Below are 21,695 nucleotides of genomic sequence, written 5' to 3'. Positions count from 1 at the left end.
TTGAAATATCTTCGAGGGACTTCTGATTTGAAGCTTACCTTTGGAGGTGATAATGCATTACTTGTGAGTTATACTGATTCAGATTTGTCAGGAGATGTTGATTCTAGTAAGTCTACTTCGGGTTACTTGGTAACATTTGCGGGTGGAGCTGTTGCATGGCAGTCAAGATTGCAAAAGTGTGTTGCACTTTCTACCACTGAAGCTGAGTTCATAGTTGCATCTGAAGCTTGTAAGGAGTTGTTGTGGATGAAGGGTTTTTGTGAAGATATCGGTTTCAAGCAGAATAAGTATGTGCTGTTTTGTGATAGTCAAAGCGCAATTTGTCTCGGAAAGAACTCTACATTTCATTCGCGTTCAAAGCACATTGATAGGAGGTATCATTGGATACATGATGTGGTTGCTTTTAAAGAAGTAGAACTTGAAAAGATTGATACGGATGATAATGGAGCTGATATGATGACAAAGTCATTGCCGAGGGGGAAGCTTGAAGTTTGCCGAGGGATAGCCGGGATGGCTGTTTCCTCTACCTAGTCGGAGGGGGAGTTTGTTGGGTTTTCCTCCTAGTGGGGAAACCAATTGGGTTTGGTTAACCAAACCTGGACTTGGACCATTATATTAGTCCATGAGATTAATATTGGACTTTGGGTTATGAGACACTATATAATCTAATTATTGGCATAAGAAAAAATAGAGAGGAGAGAGTTGATTTTCGGATCTAGAGGAGAAGAGAAAAACAGAACCTTTAGGGTTTGGTATTTTGCACGTTTGGACATTCAAACAAGCTCCGATCTGGCTGATTTTTGGAGGGTGGCTTCGTGACTCAGTGTTCTACATATTTGACTGTGGAGATCTTGTTTCAATGGTTGGTTTGTGAGAAATCTGAGTTTTAGCGTGGTTGGTCGTGTCTGGAATTTCCAGATTTTTGTGCAGCATCTGTCGTAATTGTTTGTAAGATCCAACAGTAAGATCTTCTCGGTTTGAGCTGAAATTTTGCAGAGTTGTTCCTGATCTGTTTATGTAGGATTTTTACGGTGGAGATCTGAATAGGTTGCCGGAATCTTAGTAAATCTAAGATTGTTTGGAACTGCATATTTTTAGACTTTTGTGTTCTCTCTTTTGTGTTGTTTTCTTATTGAGATTGCTACTTGTAGCCTTAATCTCTGGAGAGGACGTGGTTGTACTCAAATATATTGGTGATAGTGGAATTTTGAGTGGACTACGGTCCCGTAGTTTTTACTCTTCGCATTAGTGAGGTTTTCCATATATAATTCTATGTCTCATTTATTTTATGCTCTGCCAAGTTTATTATATTTTCCTCACGAGTTTACATAAGTTAAGGTGAAACTTTATTCCGCTACACAACTGTGCGTTGTTTCCCCAACAATATTTTGTAAAACTATATTATTATTATTTTTTATATCATAACATATATAAAATTATTGTGTATTTTTAAGATATATAACAATAAAAATAGATTTATTTTGTTTTTTATACGTGTCGTAATATGACGTGATCATGTTATCAATTTGTCTCGATCATGTTAGATTTTTTGCTTTTTTGTTTTCTTACACATGCTATAAATCTCATATCTTGTTAATGACTAACCTTGAAAATTAAAGTTTATATTAATAAATTATTCTTATTTTATAAGTGTTTAATAAATAGTAACTTTACATTAAATGTAATATATTAATTGTAAATAACATTTTTATTTCAAATAAATATATAAAATAACATTTTTTTTTTTATGAAACAGAAGAAATATTACATTCTCATTTGTGTGTAATATTGTAAGAGCATGTATCACATACGACAAATTTGATGGATCTGGAGTCCATAGCGGTTGCCTGGAGGCTTGAATCAAAATATTATTATCTGAAAGATATATACCAACTCTTACTATTTTATTATTTTCATTTCTAAATGCTGAGAAACTCGTTAGAAGTTTCCCAATTTAAATGCTCTAAAGTACTAATGGTGCTTGGCAAATACTTACCGGCCAATCAAGATCATACTTGTAAGCGCCAGCAAGTGTTTGACGTCGGTCCAACGCTAAATAAAAAAGATTTATATACAATGACAGTATGAGGGCATTAATAGTACCTATACTTTTTGTTTTTAGTAATCCCTCTCACCGGCACAGATTATATTCTCGGTAGTTGGTGGTACCGGTACGTACACGGTTACCAGCCGCTCCTTAAGTAGGTAACGAGTGGACGCTGCATTTGTAAAAGAGTCTAAGGACCATTTTAAGTAAAACGTAATTCGCGAAGTTTCTGTAGCTGTCTTGATATGATGATGCACCCAAATATTATTTAGGTAAGACGTAATATATCAAATCAATGTTGTATAATAATCGACGTAACTGTTTGTCATATATGAAGCAATATAAAGCAAGCGTAACAAAGAAAATATTTTTTGTTTTGTCGTTGTTAATTAATTTAGATTATCACGTTACACATCTTAACTCATGTCATTTTATATTGATTAACAATTTTATAAAAGAGATAATTCAAATTTGTTAATATGAAAATATCAGAGATTGTAAATAGAGGGGAGACAAGTATATGATAAACAGAGGGGAGATATATAAATATGAAAAGATCAGAGATGCGATGGTGGGAGCTGGAGAGGCTGAAAATCATGGCGGAGAGCAGCTTCCCAGATGGCATGGAGACGGAAAAATTTGCAAGTGTTGCCGCAGTCATGCTCCTCCCAACCCTCCAGGGCATGCACTATGCCTCCTATTCTCCATGCACTCATCACCCTCCTTCCCAGCCAATTCTGGAATAAACCATTCATTCGCTAGATTATGCACACATCTTTCAATGTAATCTAAACCGACTTAAATTTCTTTGAAAACAAGGGATATGTTGTCGGTTTGTAAACCAACTATTATTTCATTAGACTTATTTCACTTGTTATGCTTCTCCGTTGATGTTTTTTTTTTGTTTTGTGTTTTTTTAAACGTATAAGTAAATGTCGTTTGTTAAAATGATGTCAAAATACTTCATGTCACACCTTATTACTACATTTTTCAAACTAATGCTATTTGGATTAAAAATGGGTTTAGTGTCGACGTCAAGGTCAATAACAACTGACGTCAAGCACGGTGTTTTTTGTAGTGTTCTAAGCTATATACCTCACACGAGTCGATGTTTTGGGCAGACTTGGGAACAAGCATAGCTGGAGTGGGGTGGTAGAAACAGTCCTTGCGGAGTTTATCAGGTGGGAACTGAGAAAAGGGAATGAAAAGGGTTCCTTCTTTTGCCTTCATCTGTTCTTCTTTCCCTAGCCCATCCCCCACCAACCATACCGTTGAGGAGTAACAGTTATTGCTTGAGAACAATACAAGATTCTCGTCGGCCCCAGATTTGATGAGTTTGGTGTATTCCTCCTCTCGTAACACAACCACCTATACATACACACACATTAATTGTTGTTTGATTTGAGAAGCCGAACAGTGGATTCTATTTTCACAAATATTCAAAGTATACCTTAATGCCTTTTTGAGATAGAGAAAAGACAATGGCTGAAGCAATCTTGGTGAGATTGCCTCTAAAGACAACTTCCGTGGTCCCCGTTGGAATGCTGTTAACCACCACCGCAGCTGCCATGCTGCTTCCATCTACTAGCCTTATCTTCAACTTTGGATGCTTTTGCACGTACAATTCTCCATACCCGTTTAGCTCCTCCGACTCATTAATCATGAGTTAATTAGTTACTTATCCGAGATAGTAATATATATATATATAAGATGACTCTGAAGTAATTAATGAACTTACTGTGTTCATCAGGCCAAGACTCATTACTTTCACACCCTTTTCATCTGCTTCTATGATAGCTGCTTCAATGATATTGTTTATGGACCTATGATGGCGCTGTGATTTATACTGCCGCCACGTGTTTATGTGGAAAAATTAGTATTAAATTTTAATAAAGGTTATTTTGTGTAAATAAAAGTGTTATTTTCTTGCTACGTATTCTTTAAAAGGTTATTAAAAATGCTTACGTGAAATCCAAACTTGGGAAGGAGGTGAGAGTGATGGATGAGGTTGCGGAGACGGTTTCGCTCAAAGACAAAGGTGCATGAGGAGACAGCGGAGGTGAGGACGAAAGAGAAGAGAAGGGTGAAGGGCCACATGGAGTAGGTGAGGTACCATGGGGATCGAGACCACAAGGGGCGAGAGGAGAAGGATGGGAAGCCAAGGCGCATTTGGTAGATGGAGTCGAGTGTAGTGAGGTGAGTGAGGTGGATGACGTCGGGTGATTCCTCCTCTCTCTCCAACGAATTTCCGTATAAGGATTCGCTGCACTTGTCGGTCGTCCCGTAGATGTAGTCGTAGATGGGCATGAACAGAGAGTAGTTGGTTCTGAACTGAGTATGGTGGAGCGAGTGGAACCTTCAACATATTTGATGTCCATGTTATGTACTTATATATATGAACTGAAATCTTAATAGTGTAAGTATATATAGTGTTAACGTACGAGGGGGTGTAGCAGAGGAACTTGAGGGGAGGGAAGAGGTGGAAGAGACGTTTAGGGAAACACTCAAAGTTGCAATGTCCCAAGTTGTTCATGAAGTCAATATATGTCATGTATGCAATGACGGAAAAAATGGAGAGGATCCCACAAAGGGACGCCGCTACTATGGGTATGGCGAAGAGTATTGTGTAGGCGATGTGCTCCGCGAAGGGGTGCACCACAGCTGACACGTTTGAGAATGGATTGATGTGTAAATATATATACACATTATATAAAAATAGAAGAAAATGTTGGATGAAGGTACTTACACGTGATGGGCTTGGTGACGATGGAGGAGTGGTGGTGAGAATGGTAGCGGGAGTAGAGGAAGTGGTGGTGGAGAGCTCTGTGAAACCAATAGTATAAGAACTCGACGGGACAAGCGTGAACTAGAGCAATAAGGATGGCTCCGTCTAGTCTCCAGATGGGGATGCGGGAGCTGCCTGGGAGTTTGCTGTTTAGGAGATACATAAAGAGAGTGTTGAAGATGATTTGGTCGTCCCAAGAGCGTTCTCGGTCCACTTGCTCGAACTCAATGGGCTTGTACACGATCTTCTTCGTCCCCTTGGCCGTCTTCTGACGTGACACGCTGATCCATATCTGACTGTGAACTATTCTCCATAGCATTAGTGCCACTATCAGCATACGCCCTAGATCCTTCTCCTCCTCCTCCGCTGTCATGTACGAAATTATGCTCGCTATTGCTAACGGAACCACCAAGAGGTACTTAAAGTCACCAAGGGGACTCCATGGCCATTCCGTCAGAACTCCCGGCCTCGACGCCATCGAAAGGTACTTGAGCTAATACTGGAAGAAGTTTGAAGGAAGTGCGTTTGAAGTTAGAATGTAACGCGCATATATATATATATATATATATATATATGAGAGATGAGAGAGTTTGCTATCTAACTTTACCAAAATATATTATCAATGTTTTTAATCATTCACATCAATTTACCAAAACTAATTAATATCTCCACATCCTAACCCAAATATAAATAAATTAATTAACAATTTTCCTATATTATTTAAGCTTTCAATATATATTTTTTCTTTTTGTATATTTTGCATACTTATTCAAATCAATATAATGTGGAGAATACAACTCATGTATGACACCGATAATTTGATTTTATATACGTCAAAAATATGGAGAACAAAATTATAAGATGTTTCAAACTGATAAATTTATTTCCAAAAGATTAAACTGTTATAAATAAATTTTAATGGCATACTAATTATGATATGTATGATAAAGTAACATAAATAAATAAACGGTTATAAAAACTTTTTTAAAGTTACATAAGAAATAAAGATTACATGAAAGATATATTTTGACCATTAAACATTTCAGGTTAGACGGTTAGTTTCATCTCCGGTTTTGGAGCGGTTTAGTGTGGTTTGAAGGGAACCCTAAACCTTCTCTATAAAAGGAGAACGTCTCTCTTTCTGTGGGGGTTCCGCTCCCTGCCGTTTCCTGCGCTTGAAGGAGAAGAAAGAATTGTAGTTATCTCTCTTCGAAGAAGGAACAAAGGAGATGGTTTGGGGTTGGACAGAAGAAGGAAAGAGGCTGAGATTTGTTGTTGAGACGTGGATGAGGGAAGGGAAGCACCATTGGTTGTGTAGTGTTGTTTCTTTCCCATATTGGTTCCTAATCCAAGGTAAGTAGATGTTATGGTGCTCATCTAGAAGATTGTGATAGTTAATATGTGTAATACCTGTGAACCAAAACTGTGCGTATTGGGGAGGGTGTCGATCGACACCAAGGGGGTGTTGGTCGACATCAATGTTTTCTGGTTCGACCAGTTTTATTTAATTATCGATTTGGACCGGTTTGGTTTAGAAAAAACCAATAAACCGAGATATTTAAGTGTTTTGTCGACCAGAAGGGTTTTGGGAAGTTTCTCTTGTCTTCGTTTAACGCTTTTGAGAGAAAAAGAGGAAAAAGAGAGTTCTTGAGATTTTTGGTGAGATTTGAGAATTTCTTAGCTGTTCTTGTGAGATTTGGAGCTAGGAAGGAGCTAGAGGCTTGCTAGGAGGGTTGGATTCGTTGCTATTGGTCTGAATCTTCCTGCAAAGAGGTGAGTGCATGACCGTGGCTAATCTAAGCCTTTGATTTCCTTGTTCTTGCTTGTTTGTTGTTGTTTTGTGTGTTTTTCTTGCTGGGATTGGTTGCTATGTACGTATTTGGCTTAGGTTTTGAGTATTGGACGATTTGGAAGAGGTTGGGAAGCGAGATTCGACTCTCGGCTTCGAGCGGATCGTGGTTGCAGAGGGAGTGTCGGTCGACACCAGCAAATTAGGCATCGATCGACACTATGGGGTAGTGACGGTCGAAACTTGGCTGGTGTCGGTCGACACCAAGGCCAGTCTCGGTCGACACTTGGCTGGTGTCGGTCGACACCTCCCTTCCAGCGAGATGATGTTTGATTTCCTGGTTTGTATGTCTTGTTTGTTGATTTTTTGGAACATTGGTGTCATTGTTGCTTATGTGTATAGCTCAGTAGATGGTGGGATTGCCTCACTGAGTGTTTATCAAATACTCATGCATCTCAATATGTGTTTGTGGTGCAAGTAAAGGCAAAGTGTGATCGTGGAATCAAGGCGATGAAGAGGAGGATGTTCTACGGACTCGATTGTATGTTGTCTGGCGTTGCTAGGTTGCTAGAGTTGGGTCTTTAGAAACATTGTTAGGTTGCCGGTTTCATGTTTCATGACGTTTGATTATTGGATTGTTGTTATGGATTACTATTGGTTATTTTATTATTGGATATTTATTGGTATTGTTATTTCCGCTGTTGTTTGTGGTTGTGGATAGGTGGCTAGTGGATATGGGACCACTAGTTGTAGTTTATATTATACTTATATTTATTATTTATTAATTAAAAAAAAATGGGTCGGGTCGTTTCAGTTTGGTATCAGAGCCTTTACGGTTCTAGATTTGGGTTCACTAGGTTTCTGTTGTGATGTTTGGGATTGCATGTCTTGATTGATTATGTGAGTTAGTCAATTGTGTGTGGCATGGAGTCCTAGAACATCCTCTTCGAGCCTTCAATGAGACTCAACAGTGAGTTATTGTTATGTTTCTTTGTGTGGTTTTGATTTGTTCTATGCTTGTTAGCCTCTGTTCTTGGAAGATCAGTGGTTAAAGGTGGTTGAGTTGCTGGTCGTGGACGTGGGCGTTTTCGTGGCCGTGGTCGGGCGAGTTCCCGAGGCCAGCGAGTGTGTGGTCCAGAGTTCCACGAGGAGGTATGTCAGAGGGTCGCAAGCGTATCAGGAGGGACCAGAGGGTGTTTCAGCCGGTGAGCATGCCAGATGTGCTGGGAACCGAGGTGTGGGTTGCAGCGGTTGAAGCCCAGGGTCGAGATGATCGCTTGGCAGATCTGTTGACGTGTTGTTGGAGCGGTGACCGTGAGGGGTACCAGTGTAGGCTCCAGTTGTACCGCATGTTCCGGGGTGCAGCCGAGGGCTGCGGAGGTTGAGGATTTCTCCATCTTATGTTAGGAGGATGGAGCAGTTGTAGATGACCGGTACGAGATTCTTCGCGAGAGGTACCGAGCCTAGAGAGGCGGATAGGTGGACATATGTTTTTGGAGCAGATATTTTTGCTGCTTGGTGGTTAATCCAGTTGGATGTTAGAAGTTGAGTGGGTGGGTGTAACATTGCAATGTTATACTCGGACCACATGAGGTACTTTTGGTCAGAAGATGTTTGTAGTCGTTAAGGATTGTTGCTCCTGAAGGGATGGTGGTTTTCCTAGAATACCGATAGCTCGAGGGGCTGTGGGCTCCGAGAGTGGCAGAGGGGAAGATGTTCTCCTGAGGGGATGATTAGTTCCTCTGATATCGAGATCTTGAGGATTATGGTCCAAGAGTGAGACGGTATAACTCGAAGACGGTGGTCTGAGAGTGAGATCGGTATGGCTCGAAGGTTGCGACCTAAGGGTGGAAAGTTGGGAGCATTCAATGCCTAGGACGTGAGTATAAACATAAAGATTGAATGTAGACCTCGAGAGATTGACGGTGGTTTAATCTTGGGGTTTGGATGTGTTGACCAATAGATCAGGGTTTTATGACCAGAGCGGTTATGAATGTTTGGCTGTTGCGCCAGGATTGTAAGGCCGGTGGTGCTGGAGTCCCGGGAAGGGGAGTTGCAGCAGGTTTGAACCGGGAAAGGCATGTTTGCCAGATACATAATTTCACGAGAAGCCTTCATGGCAGGATAAACTAATCGTTGCGACGATGCTGGATGAAGTTCATTGGAGATGGACATGGTTGCTAGATTCTGGGTTTTGGTAAGCTTGCTGGGGAAAATAAGTCAAGTGGGTTGAGTTGGCGGCCTGCAAAGCATTTGATACGACGAATCAGAATATGCGAACGTTTGGTACTTGTTTGTTTTATTACGCTCGTATTGATGATTTTTTGTGGAGAATTGCTAAGCGGAAAGCTAATTTTGGATTAAGTTACCTTGTGAAAGTTTCCCTAAGAGACAAGTTACTAGAGGTTCTTGTATGGACAAGAGATGTTGATATTCGGGTGGTGGTGAGTTGATGTCAACATACTTGATTATTAGTCTAGTAGAACTGAGGAGGTATATAGGGGATTCATTTGTTTTATTACGTGGGAAGCATCGGTGTTGGTCGTCAAGTAGAAGGACGAGGTATGGGTTTATGAGTTTGTGGTGATGCCGTTTCGGGTTGACTAACGCACCAGCAGCGTTTATGAGATTGATGAACAGCGTGTTTCAGGAGTTTCTGGACGTGTCTGTCATCATCATCATCGATGACATCCTGGTTTATTCTAAGAGTCCCGAGGAGCATGCAATGCATTTGAGAGCAGACGTTGTTTGCTAAGTTGAGCATGTGTAGTTTTTTTTTTTTTTTTTTTTGGCAGCGTGAGATGGGTGCTGTAGTTTTTGCCCTGAAGATTTGGAGATCTTATCTTTATGGAGCAAAAGTACAGATGTTTACAGATCATAAAGAGCCTGAAGTATATATTCACTCAGTCCGAGCTGAATTTGAGGCAGAGGCAGTGGATGGAGATGGTGGCAGATTATGATTTGGAGATAGCCTATCATCCTGGTAAGGCTAAATTAGTTGCAGATGCTCTGAGTCGGAAGAGGGTAGCTTCGGCTCATGAGCAGGAGATGGAGATTTTGGTAGGAGAGATCGGTGCGTTGAGTTTGTGTACTGTGTCTCAGGAGCCGTTGGGTTTGGAGGCGGTTGATAGAGCAGATCTTCTGATTGGAGTGTGGTTGGCTCAGGAGAAGGATTTGGGGCTGGTGAATGCCTCAAAGGATGTGGATTCAGAGTATCAAGTGTCAGATAATGGTACTATCTTGGTGCACGGTCGGGTTTGTGTGCCCAAGGATGAGGAGTTGAGGCAGGAGATCCTGAGAGAGGCTCATGGGAGCAAGTTTTATATTCATCCAGGAGCGACTAAGATGTATCGTGACCTCAAGAGGTCTATCATTGGGTCGGGATGAAGAAGGATGTAGCTAGTTAGATCGCAAGGTGCGATGTGTGCTAGCTAGTGAAGGCTGAGCATCAGGTTCCAGGAGGGTTACTAAAGAGTCTTCCCATTCCAAAGTGGAAGTGGGATATGATTACTATGGACTTCGTGGTGGGTTTGCCAGTGTCCAGGACTTTTGATGCTATTTGGGTCATTGTGGACCGGTTGACTAAGTCAGCACATTTTCTGGCCATTAAGAAGACTGATGGAGCAGCGGTCTTGGCTAAGAAGTATGTGAAGGAGATTGTCAGGTTGCATGGGGTTCCAGCGAGCATTGTGTCTGATAGGGATTCTAAGTTCACTTCGGTGTTCTGGAGAGCGTTTCAGGCGGAGATGGGCACTAAGGTGCATATGAGTACAACCTATTATCCCCAGACAGATGGACAGGCAGAGAGGACGATTCAAACGCTGGAGGATTTGCTGAGGATGTGTGTGTTGGATTGGGGAGGCCATTGGGCAGATCATTTGAGTTTGGTAGAGTTTGCTTATAACAACAGTTATCAGGCGAGTATTAAGATGGCTCCTTATGAGGCTTTGTATGGGAGGCCGTGTCATACACCGTTATGCTGGAATCAGGTGGGGGAGAGGAGCATTTACGTGGTATATTTTGTTCAGGAGACCTCAAAGAAGATTCAGGTTCTCAAGCTGAACATGAAGGAAGCTCTGGATCGGCAGAGGAGTTTTGCCGATTGGAGGAGAAGAGATCTTGAGTTTCAGGTAGGAGACAGAGTGTACCTCAAGATGGCCATGTTGCGGGGTCCGAACAGGTCATTGACTGAGACTAAGTTGAGTCTGAGGTATATGGGTCCATTCAGAGTGATTGAGCGTGTTGGACCAGTGGCTTATAGACTGGAGTTGCCTGAGGTTATGCGTGCATTCCATAAAGTTTTCCATGTTTCTATGTTGAGGAAGTGTCTCCGTGAGGATGATCAGCTGTTAGCTAAGATTCCTGAGGATCTTTAGCCTAACATGACTTTGGAGGGGAGACTAGTGAAGGTTCTTGGGAGGAGGATCAATGAACTTCGGAAGAAGAAGATTCCTTTGATGAGAGTCCTTTGGGACTGTGATTGTGTTGAGGAGCAGAGTTGGGAGCCTGCGGCGAGGATGAAGGCAAGGTTTAAGAAGTGGTATGAGAAGCAAGCCGCGACTTGTGCTTGTCTAGCCTGGTCCCATCTATAATTCGTGGCTGGAGCGGGAATGGAGTATTCCACCCCATATCTCTTGTTTACTTGGTCGCTTGGAGTGGTTGGTTATGCGACTAAGTAACAAGATGAGGTGGTGCTCGGGGTATAAAGTTTCCGTGAGGCGGGGGTTTTTGGAGGAAAGTTTCCTGAATTGGAAGTTTCTAAAAGTGGAAAGTTTCTGAAAGTGGAAAAAGTGAAAAGTTTTACGTGAGTTAAAATTTTTCCATTTTAGTGGAGAAAGCCATGGAGGGGCTTGTGTGGCCTTAGTGGCAGACTTTTTAGTCATTGTGTGGCCTTAGTGGCGGTCTTTAGAGACATTGTGTGGCCTTTGTGGCGGGCTATTTAGCCAGAGTGCCTGTTTAGGCGGTCCTTCGGGATAGATGGTCTTTGTGACGGTCATGTTTAGGACATTTGTTTGGCCTTGGTTGCGGTCCTGTTTAGGACATTTGTTTGGCCTTGGTGGCTGTCCTGTTTAGGACATTTGTTTGGCCTTGGTGGCGGTCCTGTTTAGGACATTTGTTTGGCCTTTGTGGCGGCCCTTGTGGCAGTGAGATGATCCATGTGTGTTCATGAGGTATTCCAGTGAGGGGATATGTGGTTGGTAGGACATTGAGATGTCTTACGCGAGCCACGGGAAGGAAACCTGGATAGGGATAGGACTCAGACGTGTTCAGAATTGTTTGCTCGCGACTCTTGGGGAACTTAGGTTCTCCTAGTACCGCCATATTCTGATACTTTGTGGCTTGGGAGTATGGTTGGTATATCGACTTCGGATGACAATCCGGGGGCGCGCTGTAGGGTGGCAACCCGAGAGACGAGTATTGGATTTTTCCTTATATATTATGGCATGCGGGCTTAGACCCGATGAGGAGCCAACATTATGGCATGCAGACTTAGGTCTGATCAGGAGCCAATAAAAACTCAAGGTTTAGGCCTTTGAGTAAAAGAAAGTCCAAAAGTCGAGAGCAAATAATGCCTGGAGCGTGAGTCCATCGCCTAGAGATGACCTTTCGTAGATCGGTCGGAGGAGTGCGGGCCGTGGAGACGGTGGCACGGGAGTCCTTGATTGATGTTTGGTTGAGATTCGAGGATGAATCTATGTTGGTGGGGGAGAATTGTAACACCCGTGAACCAAAAATGTGCGTTTTGGGGGAGGGTGTCGATCGACACCAAGGGGGTGTCGGTCGACACCAATGTTTTCTGGTTCGACCAGTTCGATTTAATTATCGATTTGGATCAGTTTGTTTTAGGAAAAACCACTAAACCGAGATATTTAAGTGTTTTGTCGACCAGAAGGATTTTGGGAAGTTTTTCTTGTCGCCGTTTAACGCTTTTGAGAGAAAAAGACGAAAAAGAGAGTTCTTGAGATTTTTTGTGAGATTTGTGAATTTCTTAGCTGTTCTTGTGAGATTTGGAGTTAGAAAGGAGCTAGAGGCTTGCTAGGAGGGTGGGATTCGTTGCTATTGCTCTGAATCTTCTTAGCTGTTCTTGTTCTTCCTTGTTTGTTGTTATTTTGTGTGTTTTTCTTGCTAGGATTGGTTGCTACAGGTTCCTATGGACGTATTTGGCTTGAGTTTTGAGTATTGGACGATTTGGAAGAGGTTGGGAAGCGAGATTCGACTCTCGGCTTCGAGCGGATCATGGTTGCAGAGGGAGTGTGGGGTAGTGTCGGTCGACACCAGCAAATTAGGCATCGATCAATACTGTGGGGTAGTGTCGGTCGACACCAAGGCCAGTGTCGGTCAATACTTGGCTGGTGTCTGTCGACACCTCCCTTCCAGCGAGATGATGTTTGATTTCCTGGTTTGTATGTCTTATAAGTTGATTGTTTGGAACTTTGGTATCACTGTTGCTTGTGTGTATAACCCAGTAGATGGAAGGATTGCCTCACTGAGTGTTTATCAAATACTCATGCATCTCAATATGTGTTTGTGGTGCAGGTAAAGGCAAAGTGTGATAGTGGAATCAAGGCGATGAAGAGGAGGATGTTCTAGGGACTCGATTATATGTTGTCTGGCGTTGCTAGGGTGCTAGAGTTGGGTCTTTAGAAACATTGTTAGGTTGCCGGTTTCATGTTTCATGACGTTTGATTATTGGATTGTTGTTATGGATTACTATTGGTTATTTTATTATTGGATATTTATTGGTATTTTTATTTCCGCTGTTGTTTGTGGTTGTGGATAGGTGGCTAGTGGATATGAGACCACTAGTTGTAGTTTATATTATACTTATATTTTTTATTTATTAATTGAAAAAAAAAATCATATCGGGTCGTTTTAATATGGATTTGTGATAGGTAAAATGGATTGGGAGAATCCATGTGTTGTTTTCTATTGCTATTGACTCTATGAATACATAGTTTATGTCTTTATTCGATTAGGGAATCGATAGTTGTGAAGGATTAGATTTTTGTGGCAAAACGGCTCGACGAAAGGCTCTGGTCGTGGTTTCTGGGTTGGTGTCGTTCGACACCAACACTTACAGACGGACTGCACGGACTGGTCCGAGATGGCTACTTTCGAGCAAAGTTTGGAGGATGAAACAGAGTTCGATATGGCTGAAATTTGGTGGGGAGCTTTGTGGTACTACAAGCTCCATATCCAACGGTGGATATGTGGAATGAACAGTTAGTTTGTGTTTTATTTGAGAGTTATTATGGACGTGTTCCATGGTTGTGTTGTGGCAATGTTGGGGTGTCTAGCGACACCAAGGTGGTGTCAGTCGACACCAGCATGTTCTTGTGTGTTTGGGTCGTTGGAAAATGACTGGATTGAGGACTTGTGGAGGAATGATTGACGGAGGTGATGTTGTAGGTGTTGGTAACGACCGACACTAGGAGAGTGTCGATCGACGCTATGTGTGTTGGTTCGCAAGTGGTGCGATGGGTGAAGATCAACACCAGATGGAGGTGTTGATCGACACTGGAGGATTTGATAGTGAATCAGAGAATTTGTGGGGAAGTGTTTTCCGTGGCTGGACGAAATCAAATATTCCAGCCAACCTCTCTTGTTACTCGGTCGCTAGGGGTGGTTGGTTGTGCGACTCAGTAACTAGATGAGGTGGAGTTTGGTGTATTTGTGATAAAAAAAATTAAGGAGCGATTTCTACGCCATTTTTCTTGTTGGAATTATGGAGTTCCGGCGAGATCGTTTTCCCGTGGATCCTGTGAGAGGATTGGGAATATGGGTGCAGTTGTTTCAATTGGTATCAGAGTGTATACGGTTCTAGGACATTTTATTGAATGGAAATAGTCTTGTCTTGGTCGTGGAGACGCAGTAAGTGTTAAGGAAAAGCACAGACGTGTTGTTGAGGTGATTGATCCATAAGTGACCCAAAAGGAAAATGTTTTATGGATTACTCCAAGGATGGAGTTCAGAGAAGTTAAGTTGGAGACTTAATTCGTCGAGGGCGATTTAATGCAAATGATAATATTCGTGGAATTCTTTTTTTTTTGGTTAAGGCAATGGTTGCCAGAAAGTGATGTTATGAAGCTTCTAGATCGATATATAGTATTTCAAGTAAATGGTGTGTACAAGTTGGTTGTAATGTGGGTGGCAATGGAATGCCAGGATGAGAATTGATTTGTGGTGAAATTTTATGAATGTTTAGATGGAGATCTTACATTTAGATTAATGAGTTTTGAAGTTCGAGGAACTTGCGTTATCGACAAAGGTATGGAGAGAATGTTTAGTCAAAACACAAACATTCTAGAGTCAGAATGGACAAGTGAGTCCGGGTAAGGAAATCATAAACTCAATGGAACGATTGACGGAAAATCTAGACGGTGGTCTAGTGATTCTAGAAATTACTGATGACAAGTTGTTCTAGAATTTGAGACTGAGAATTTTACTGCGAAATGGTAAACGCAAATGAGTTGTTCAGAAAAGTGAAGTGGGGGAGACTTCACAGGAGATGTGTGGACGGAGATGTATAGTTGTTGATCTTACATCGTCGGATCATCTGGAACGAAATAGCCAGATTGAGTAAATCATATTTGGACTAGGGGACTAATCATAGATGTGAATAGGTTAACTGGAACAAGTAGTATAAGTATGGTTGGAGAGTTGAGATCAAATAGAGCAAGAGATTGGGAGTGAGGTGTTCACGCCAAAGACTTGTTTGATGATTAAGAGACTTCTCGAAAATACTTATGATTGTGATGACTAGTTAACATCTTTGGGGGTCGAGTACCCACAAAGGTTTTCTGGATGTTTGAAAAACTGCTCAGAATCTTGGATAATCATGCTTGACGAGATTGCATCGACGAAAACTTAGAGAGTTCATTGAGATGTGGTTGTTTTTTGCGTGAACTTGGGGAATTCGCCAAAGACACATATGTGGTAGACGGTTACTATGTTTTGAGTGCAAATATGACATGGTGATGTTGTACACGAGGCATATGAGGTTGAGAGGGTTCAACCTCAATTTGGTTATGTGGTTCGATAAATGGAAATTTCTATGGATGAGTTAGAAATTTTCTATTTTTGGAAAATACATGATTAAGTAGCCTAAGTGGCGGGGTTGATTGCTATATGCTCTTTGTGGCGGTCTTGCAATACATTTTTGTGGCTTTTGTGGCGGTCTTTCGAGACCTTTGTGTGGCCTTTGTGATTGTCTTTCGACACATTTTTGTGGCTTTTGTGGCCATCTTTCGAGACAGTTGTGTGACCTTTGTGACGGTCCTTCGAGATGAGTGTTATGGGATTAGTGCCGTTGTATCTTATTTTTCATTATGTATTCCTTCCTATTCAACGGGACTATTAGAAAAGCAGCTTTGTTCCTTGACTTCTTTGCTTAGTCAAGCTTCCTTGTTTCTTAGAGTAGTCTCGGTCCATAGTTTAAGACTCTTTTTTTCCAGGAAATCCCCAACGAAAAATATGCACAATTCCTTCTTTTCGGCCAGGACCTACCCCCCATCCTAAAGTGGCTAGGTGGGGAAGTGAAATTAATCCTTGTTCCTACATGGGCTAGCCCGAGAAAGAAAAGAGCAAGGGTAGGGCCCCAAGAGAAGCCACTGACTGCTACTTCCTCTGCTACAACTGGTGGTTATGGATGTGAGAATGCAACGATTATGATATTTTATGATTAATAAGATGAGTATTTTAGTGACACCCATGTTTCAGGGACATGCAGAGAGGTTTAAAAGTCTTTGGTGATTTGTAGGGACAGTAACAAGTGAGGACAAAACACAGAGAAAGATCATGTGGTGATTTGTAGGGACAATAACAAGTCTTTAAAGTCTCTCGGACGTAGCAAACCGGCCGTCGGATATGGATGGGCTCACAGACCTAGTAAGAAGATGTGAGGCCCATTAAGGAAGATGGACCAATGGACTGGGAGTGGACATGGGGCCCACTAAGAGGTGGCGGTCGGGGTGTTAAAAGTGGTATCAGAGCCAAACCCAAATGAGTATGGACTCGAGTGGGCTCACACCATCGGGGGTGACGGTCTTGGTGCACGACGAGGACGTTGCAATCTGTTAGTGAGGGTGAATTGTGACACCCCTGTTTCAGGGACATGCAAAGAGGTTTAAAAGAATTGATTTGGCCACCTATGTTACCAAAGTGTACTTATCTTTTCGGTCAAGGGTCCTGAGAGAACTCCGGAGTTAAGTGTTCTTGAGCTGGAGTAGTCTCAGGATGGGTGGCCTTCTGGGAAGTGACTGTCGGAACTGTGCGAGTGAAGACAAAACACAGGGAAAGATCATGTGGTGATTTGTAGGGACTTGAACAAGTCTTTAAAGCCTCCCGGACATAGCAAACCGACTGTCGAATATTGATGGAGTCACGGACCTAGTAAGAGGACGTGGAGCTCATTAAGGTAGGTGGACCCATGGACTGGGAGTGGACATGGGGCCCACTAAGAGGTGGCGATCGGGGTGTTACAAGTGGTATCAGAGCCAAACCCAGATGAGTATGGACTCGAGTGGGCTCACATCGTCGGGGGTGACGGTCTTGGTGCGCAACGAGGACGTTGCGATCTGTTAGTGGGGGTGAATTGTGACACCTCGGTTTCAAGGACATGCAGAGAGGTTTAAAAGAATTGATTTGGCCACCTATGTTACGAAAGTGTACTTATCTTTTTGGTCAAGGGTCCTGAGAGAACTCCGGAGTTAAGCGTGCTTGAGCTGGAGTAGTCTCAGGATGGATGACCTTCCGGGAAGTGATTATCGGAACTGTGCGAGTGAGGTCAAAACACAGGAAAATATCATGTGGTGATTTTTAGGGACGGGAACAAGTTTTTGAAGTCTCCCGGACGTAGCAAACCGACCCTCGGATATTGATAAACTCACGGTCCTAGTGAGAGGACGTGAGGCCCATTAAGGAAGGTGGGCCAATGAATTGGGATTGGATATAGGGCCCACTGAGGGGTGGCGGTTGGGGCGTTACAATTTTCTTCATTTGACTTGTGATGTCTTGGAAAAGAAAATAGCTCGGAGTTTCTATAAATAGAATGTTTCCATAAATAGAAAGTTTCTAAAAATGGAAAGTTTTATTGGAATTAGAACTTTGCTATTTTGGGAAAGTGTGATGATCTTTGTGATGATCCTGTGGGATGTTTGCCTAGGTGGCGGTCTTGATGACATTGGTTATCATGGTATTAACTATTAAGTGGTCTTGGTGACGCTTTTGCCTTGATAGAGGTCTTAGTGACGTTTTATATCCTGACGGTGGTTTTGGTGAAGCTTGTCAGTGGTAGTAGTTTTAGTGATGTTTTGTACCCTGACGGTAATTTTGGTGACAAAGATCTTGGTGATGCTTGTTAGTGGTAGGGGTCTTAATGATTTTTGTACCCTGATGGTGGTCTTGGTGACAGAGTTCTTAGTGATAGTAGTCTTGGGATGATGGATACCTTGGTGGTGGTCTTAGTGACGTCGGATACCATGGTGGTGGTCCCGGTGACATTGTTTGGCTTTAGTGGCGGTCCTACTGGACATTTCTATGATCTTTGTGACGTTTTTGTGGCCTTAGTGGTGGCTTTTCTGGTGATTGTTAGTCGTAGGACATTGCGATGTTCCTGCGTGACCAATGTTTGGCCGTATGATATTGTGATATTCCTGCGAGAGCCATAAAGGTAGTTCTGGCCAGCGTGATACTCGGACGAGCTCAGTATTATGACTCTAGAGGTATGAGATCTAGAACAACTCATGAGGGGACGGTTAGGTTCCTGTGTACCATTTAGCTTAAAAGACTTTGTGATCTGAGAGTTTAAATGGTATATCGACTTCGGGTGACGATCCGAAGGCACGCTGTAGGGTGGCAACCCGCGAGAAAGATGAGACTTCCTGGATACCGTAGCTTGAAGGCTTAGGCCTAATGGCAAATCGGTAAGACTCGAAGGTTGAGACCTTAGAACGGGGGACATGCATGAGTTGAGAGTCATTATTACTATAAGAGACGCAGGTTATTGTCCAGAGAGAGCCTTCATAGTTTAATCGTAGGATGTGCAAGCCATAGAGTTGGAAGCACGGGAGATCCTTGACTGATGGTCGGTATTGCTAAACTCGAGGACTTGTTAAGCTTGTTAGGGGAAGCGAGTCAAGAGGCTTAAGTTGGCGGCTCGCAAAGCGTTCAACACAGTGAATTGGAATATGCGGACGTATGGTACTTATCTGTTTATTACGCTCGTAGGGACGATTCACTGTGAGCAACAATTAAGCGGAAAGCTATCTTGGGTTTAGCCGTCTTGATGAAGTTTCCCTAAAAGCAAGTTTTTCCATTTGCCTCTTGTTTTGGTTGTGTGGTTGGGTCTGTGTTCCATTAGGGACGAGTGTGTGGTCGGAGTACAACTGTTGAGTATGTTAGGAGTTCGTATACAAATCAGGAGGGGGTCTGAGGGTGAGGCCGATGGGGCATCGGTGTAGCTGGTAAGTGAGCCGGTCTAGAGGCTGTCGGTTGGATAACAAGTTTATGCTCCGACCCGAGATGATCTGTTTGCGGATTTGCTGACAAGGCTACTCGTGAAAATTGTTGACTTGTTTGTGGTCATGAATGAGATGATATTCCAGAGATGGAATTTGTGTGGGCATGTATGACAGTGCGATGTCGTACTCGGACCACGAGAGGTATATCTGGTCAGGAGAAGCTTATAGACGTTAAGACGTGTTTTTCTCTAAGGATATGTGGTCCTGAACAACTCTTCAGGATATTATTGTTTCTCCTGAGGGAATGGTGGTTCCCCTGGATACCAATAGCCTGAAGGACTGTGGTCCTAAGAGTGTCAAAGGAGATGATTAGTCTTCCTAAGAAGATGAATAGTTCCCTTGGTACCGAGATCTTAAGGATTGTGATCTGAGAGTGAGACGGTATGACTTAGAGACGGTGGTCTAAGAGTGAGATCGGTATGGTTCTAAGGTTGCGACCTGAGAGTGGATGAGTTGGGAGAAAATATTGTCTAAAACGTGAAGTATAAGCATAGTGACTAGATGTAGACCTCAGAGGTTTTTGGTTTTCAATCTTGTGATTGGTTGTGTGGACCGTTGTGACGGTGGAAACTTTTTGCAGTCAGATTGCTGTTGTGTCAGATTTGAGGACGAATCTATTGTTAGTGGGAGAGAATTGTAACGCCCGTCGACACCAAAGGGGTGTCGGTCGACACTAGCAACGTTTCGGGTTAGTTGGTTAGTTTCATCTCCGGTTTGGGGTGGTTTAGTGTGGTTTGAAGGGAACCCTAAACCTTCCCTATAAAAGGAGAACGTCTCTCTTTCTTTGGGTGTTCCGCTCCCTACCGTTTCCTGCGCTTGAAGGAGAAGAGATAGTTGTGGCTATCTCTCTTGGAAGGAGGAACAAAGGAGATTGTTTGGGGTTGGACATGGGAAGGAAAGAGGCTGAAATGTGTTGTTGAGACGTGGATGAGGGAAGGGAAGCACCATTGGTTGTGTAGTGTTGTTCCTTTCCCAGATTCGTTCCTAATCCAAGGTTAGTAGATGTTATGGTGCTCATCTAGAGGATTGTGATGGTTAATATGGATTTGTGATAGGTAAGATGGATTGTGAGAATCCATGTGTTGTTTTCTATTGCTATTGTCTCTGTGAATGCGTAGTTTATGTGCTTAATCGATTAGGGAATCAATAGTTGTGAAGGATTAGAGTTTTGTGGCGAAACGGGGCTCGACGAAAGGCTCTGGTCGTGGTTTCTGGGTTGGTGTAGTTCAACACCATGGTGTTGTCGGTCAACACACGTACTTACAGATGGACTTCACAGACTGGTCTGAGATGGCTACTTTGTAGCAACGTTTGGAGGATGAAACAGAGTCCAATATGGCTAACATTTGGTGGGGAGCTTCGTGGTACTACAAGATCCATATCCAACGGTGAATATGTGGAATGAACGGTTAGTTTGTGTTTAATTCGGGAGTTATTATGGACGTGTTCCAAGGTTGTGTTGTGGGAATGTTGGGGTGTCAAACGACACCAACATGTTCTTGTGTGTTTGGGTCGTAGGAAAATGACTGGATTGAGGACTTGTGGAGGAACTATCGACGGAGGTGATGCTGTAGGCGTTGGTATCGACCGACATTAGGAGAGTGTTGATCGACGCTATGTGTGTTGGTTCGCAAGTGGTGCGATGGGTGAAGATCGACACCAAAATGGAGGTGCCGATCGACACCAAATGGAGGTACCGATCGACACCAAATGGAGGTGCTGATCGACACTAGAGGATTTGATAGTGAATCAGAGAATTTGTGGGGAAGTGTTTTCTGTGGCTGGACGGAATCAAATATTTCAGCCCACCTCTCTTTTTACTCGGTCGCTAGGGGTGGTTGGTTGTGCGACTCAGTAACTAGATGAGGTGGAGTTTGGTATATTTATGATAAAAATTTTAAGGAGCGATTTCTACGCCATTTTTCTTGTTGGAATTATGGGGTTCCAGTGAGATCGTTTTCCCGTGGATCCTGTGAGAGGATTGGTAATCTGGGTGCGGTGGTTTCAGTGGGTCCACCTTCCTTAATGGGTCATACGTCCTCTCACTAAGCCCGTGAATCCATCTATATCCGATAGTGAGTTAGCTACGTCAAGGAGGTTTTTAAAGACTTGTTACTGTCCTTACAAATCACCATATGATATTTCTCAGTGTTTTGTCCTCACTCGCACAATTCTGACAATCACTTCTCGGAAGGTCACCTATCCTGAGACTACTGCATCTCAAGCACCTTAACTTTAGAGTTCTCTCAATATCTTTGACCGAAAATATAAATGCACTTTGGTGACATAGGTGGCCAATTCTTTTAAACCTCTCCACATGCTCCTGAAATCGGGGTGTCACATTTATAAATAAAATGATTTCTCTATATTCCTATTGGGATTTGTTCCACTTGTTACTTCTATTTTATGTATAATAAGATATAGTTAAATATATAAAAAATCTCCCAAGAGATACAAAATAATTAAGCAACGCAACGACTTAGAAAGAAAAAAAATTTACAAAAAAAGGAGAGTATTGTATGTTTGTATTGAATTACATATATATGGTACTTG

The 21,695-nt window shown here is 42.6% G+C and overlaps 1 protein-coding gene across 1 annotated transcript; it reads right to left on the bottom strand.

Moving 5' to 3' along the window:
* Window positions 1-2,446: 2,446 nt before the first annotated feature.
* LOC104700905 (protein CER1-like 1) lies at window positions 2,447-5,377 on the bottom strand. The gene is made up of 7 exons (XM_010416508.2): window positions 4,794-5,377; window positions 4,489-4,708; window positions 4,013-4,403; window positions 3,786-3,893; window positions 3,498-3,698; window positions 3,143-3,415; window positions 2,447-2,784 (listed from the first exon to the last, which is right to left on the bottom strand). Exons 1-7 carry the CDS (start codon window positions 5,308-5,310, stop codon window positions 2,605-2,607), a joined length of 1,890 nt encoding a protein of 629 aa, XP_010414810.2. The 5' UTR covers window positions 5,311-5,377; the 3' UTR covers window positions 2,447-2,604.
* Window positions 5,378-21,695: the final 16,318 nt, after the last annotated feature.

The sequence above is a fragment of the Camelina sativa genome, chromosome 7 (assembly GCF_030686135.1).
Source record: "Camelina sativa cultivar CO46 ecotype springtype chromosome 7, ASM3068613v1".
NCBI classification, from domain to species: domain Eukaryota; kingdom Viridiplantae; phylum Streptophyta; class Magnoliopsida; order Brassicales; family Brassicaceae; genus Camelina; species Camelina sativa.
The sequence above is the reverse complement of the archived record's forward strand: the minus strand, read 5'-3'. Positions and strand labels throughout refer to the sequence as shown.

Bases quoted from the DNA above. Each gene is read 5' to 3' on its own strand.
- LOC104700905 (XM_010416508.2), bottom strand. From the start codon at position 5,310: ATGGCGTCGAGGCCGGGAGTTCTGACGGAATGGCCATGGAGTCCCCTT. The intron at 4,404-4,488 runs GTACGTTAACAC...AATATGTTGAAG, and splicing joins TTCCTCTGCTACACCCCCTC to GTTCCACTCGCTCCACCATA. The intron at 2,785-3,142 runs GTATATAGCTTA...GGTTTATTCCAG, and splicing joins AAAACATCGACTCGTGTGAG to AATTGGCTGGGAAGGAGGGT.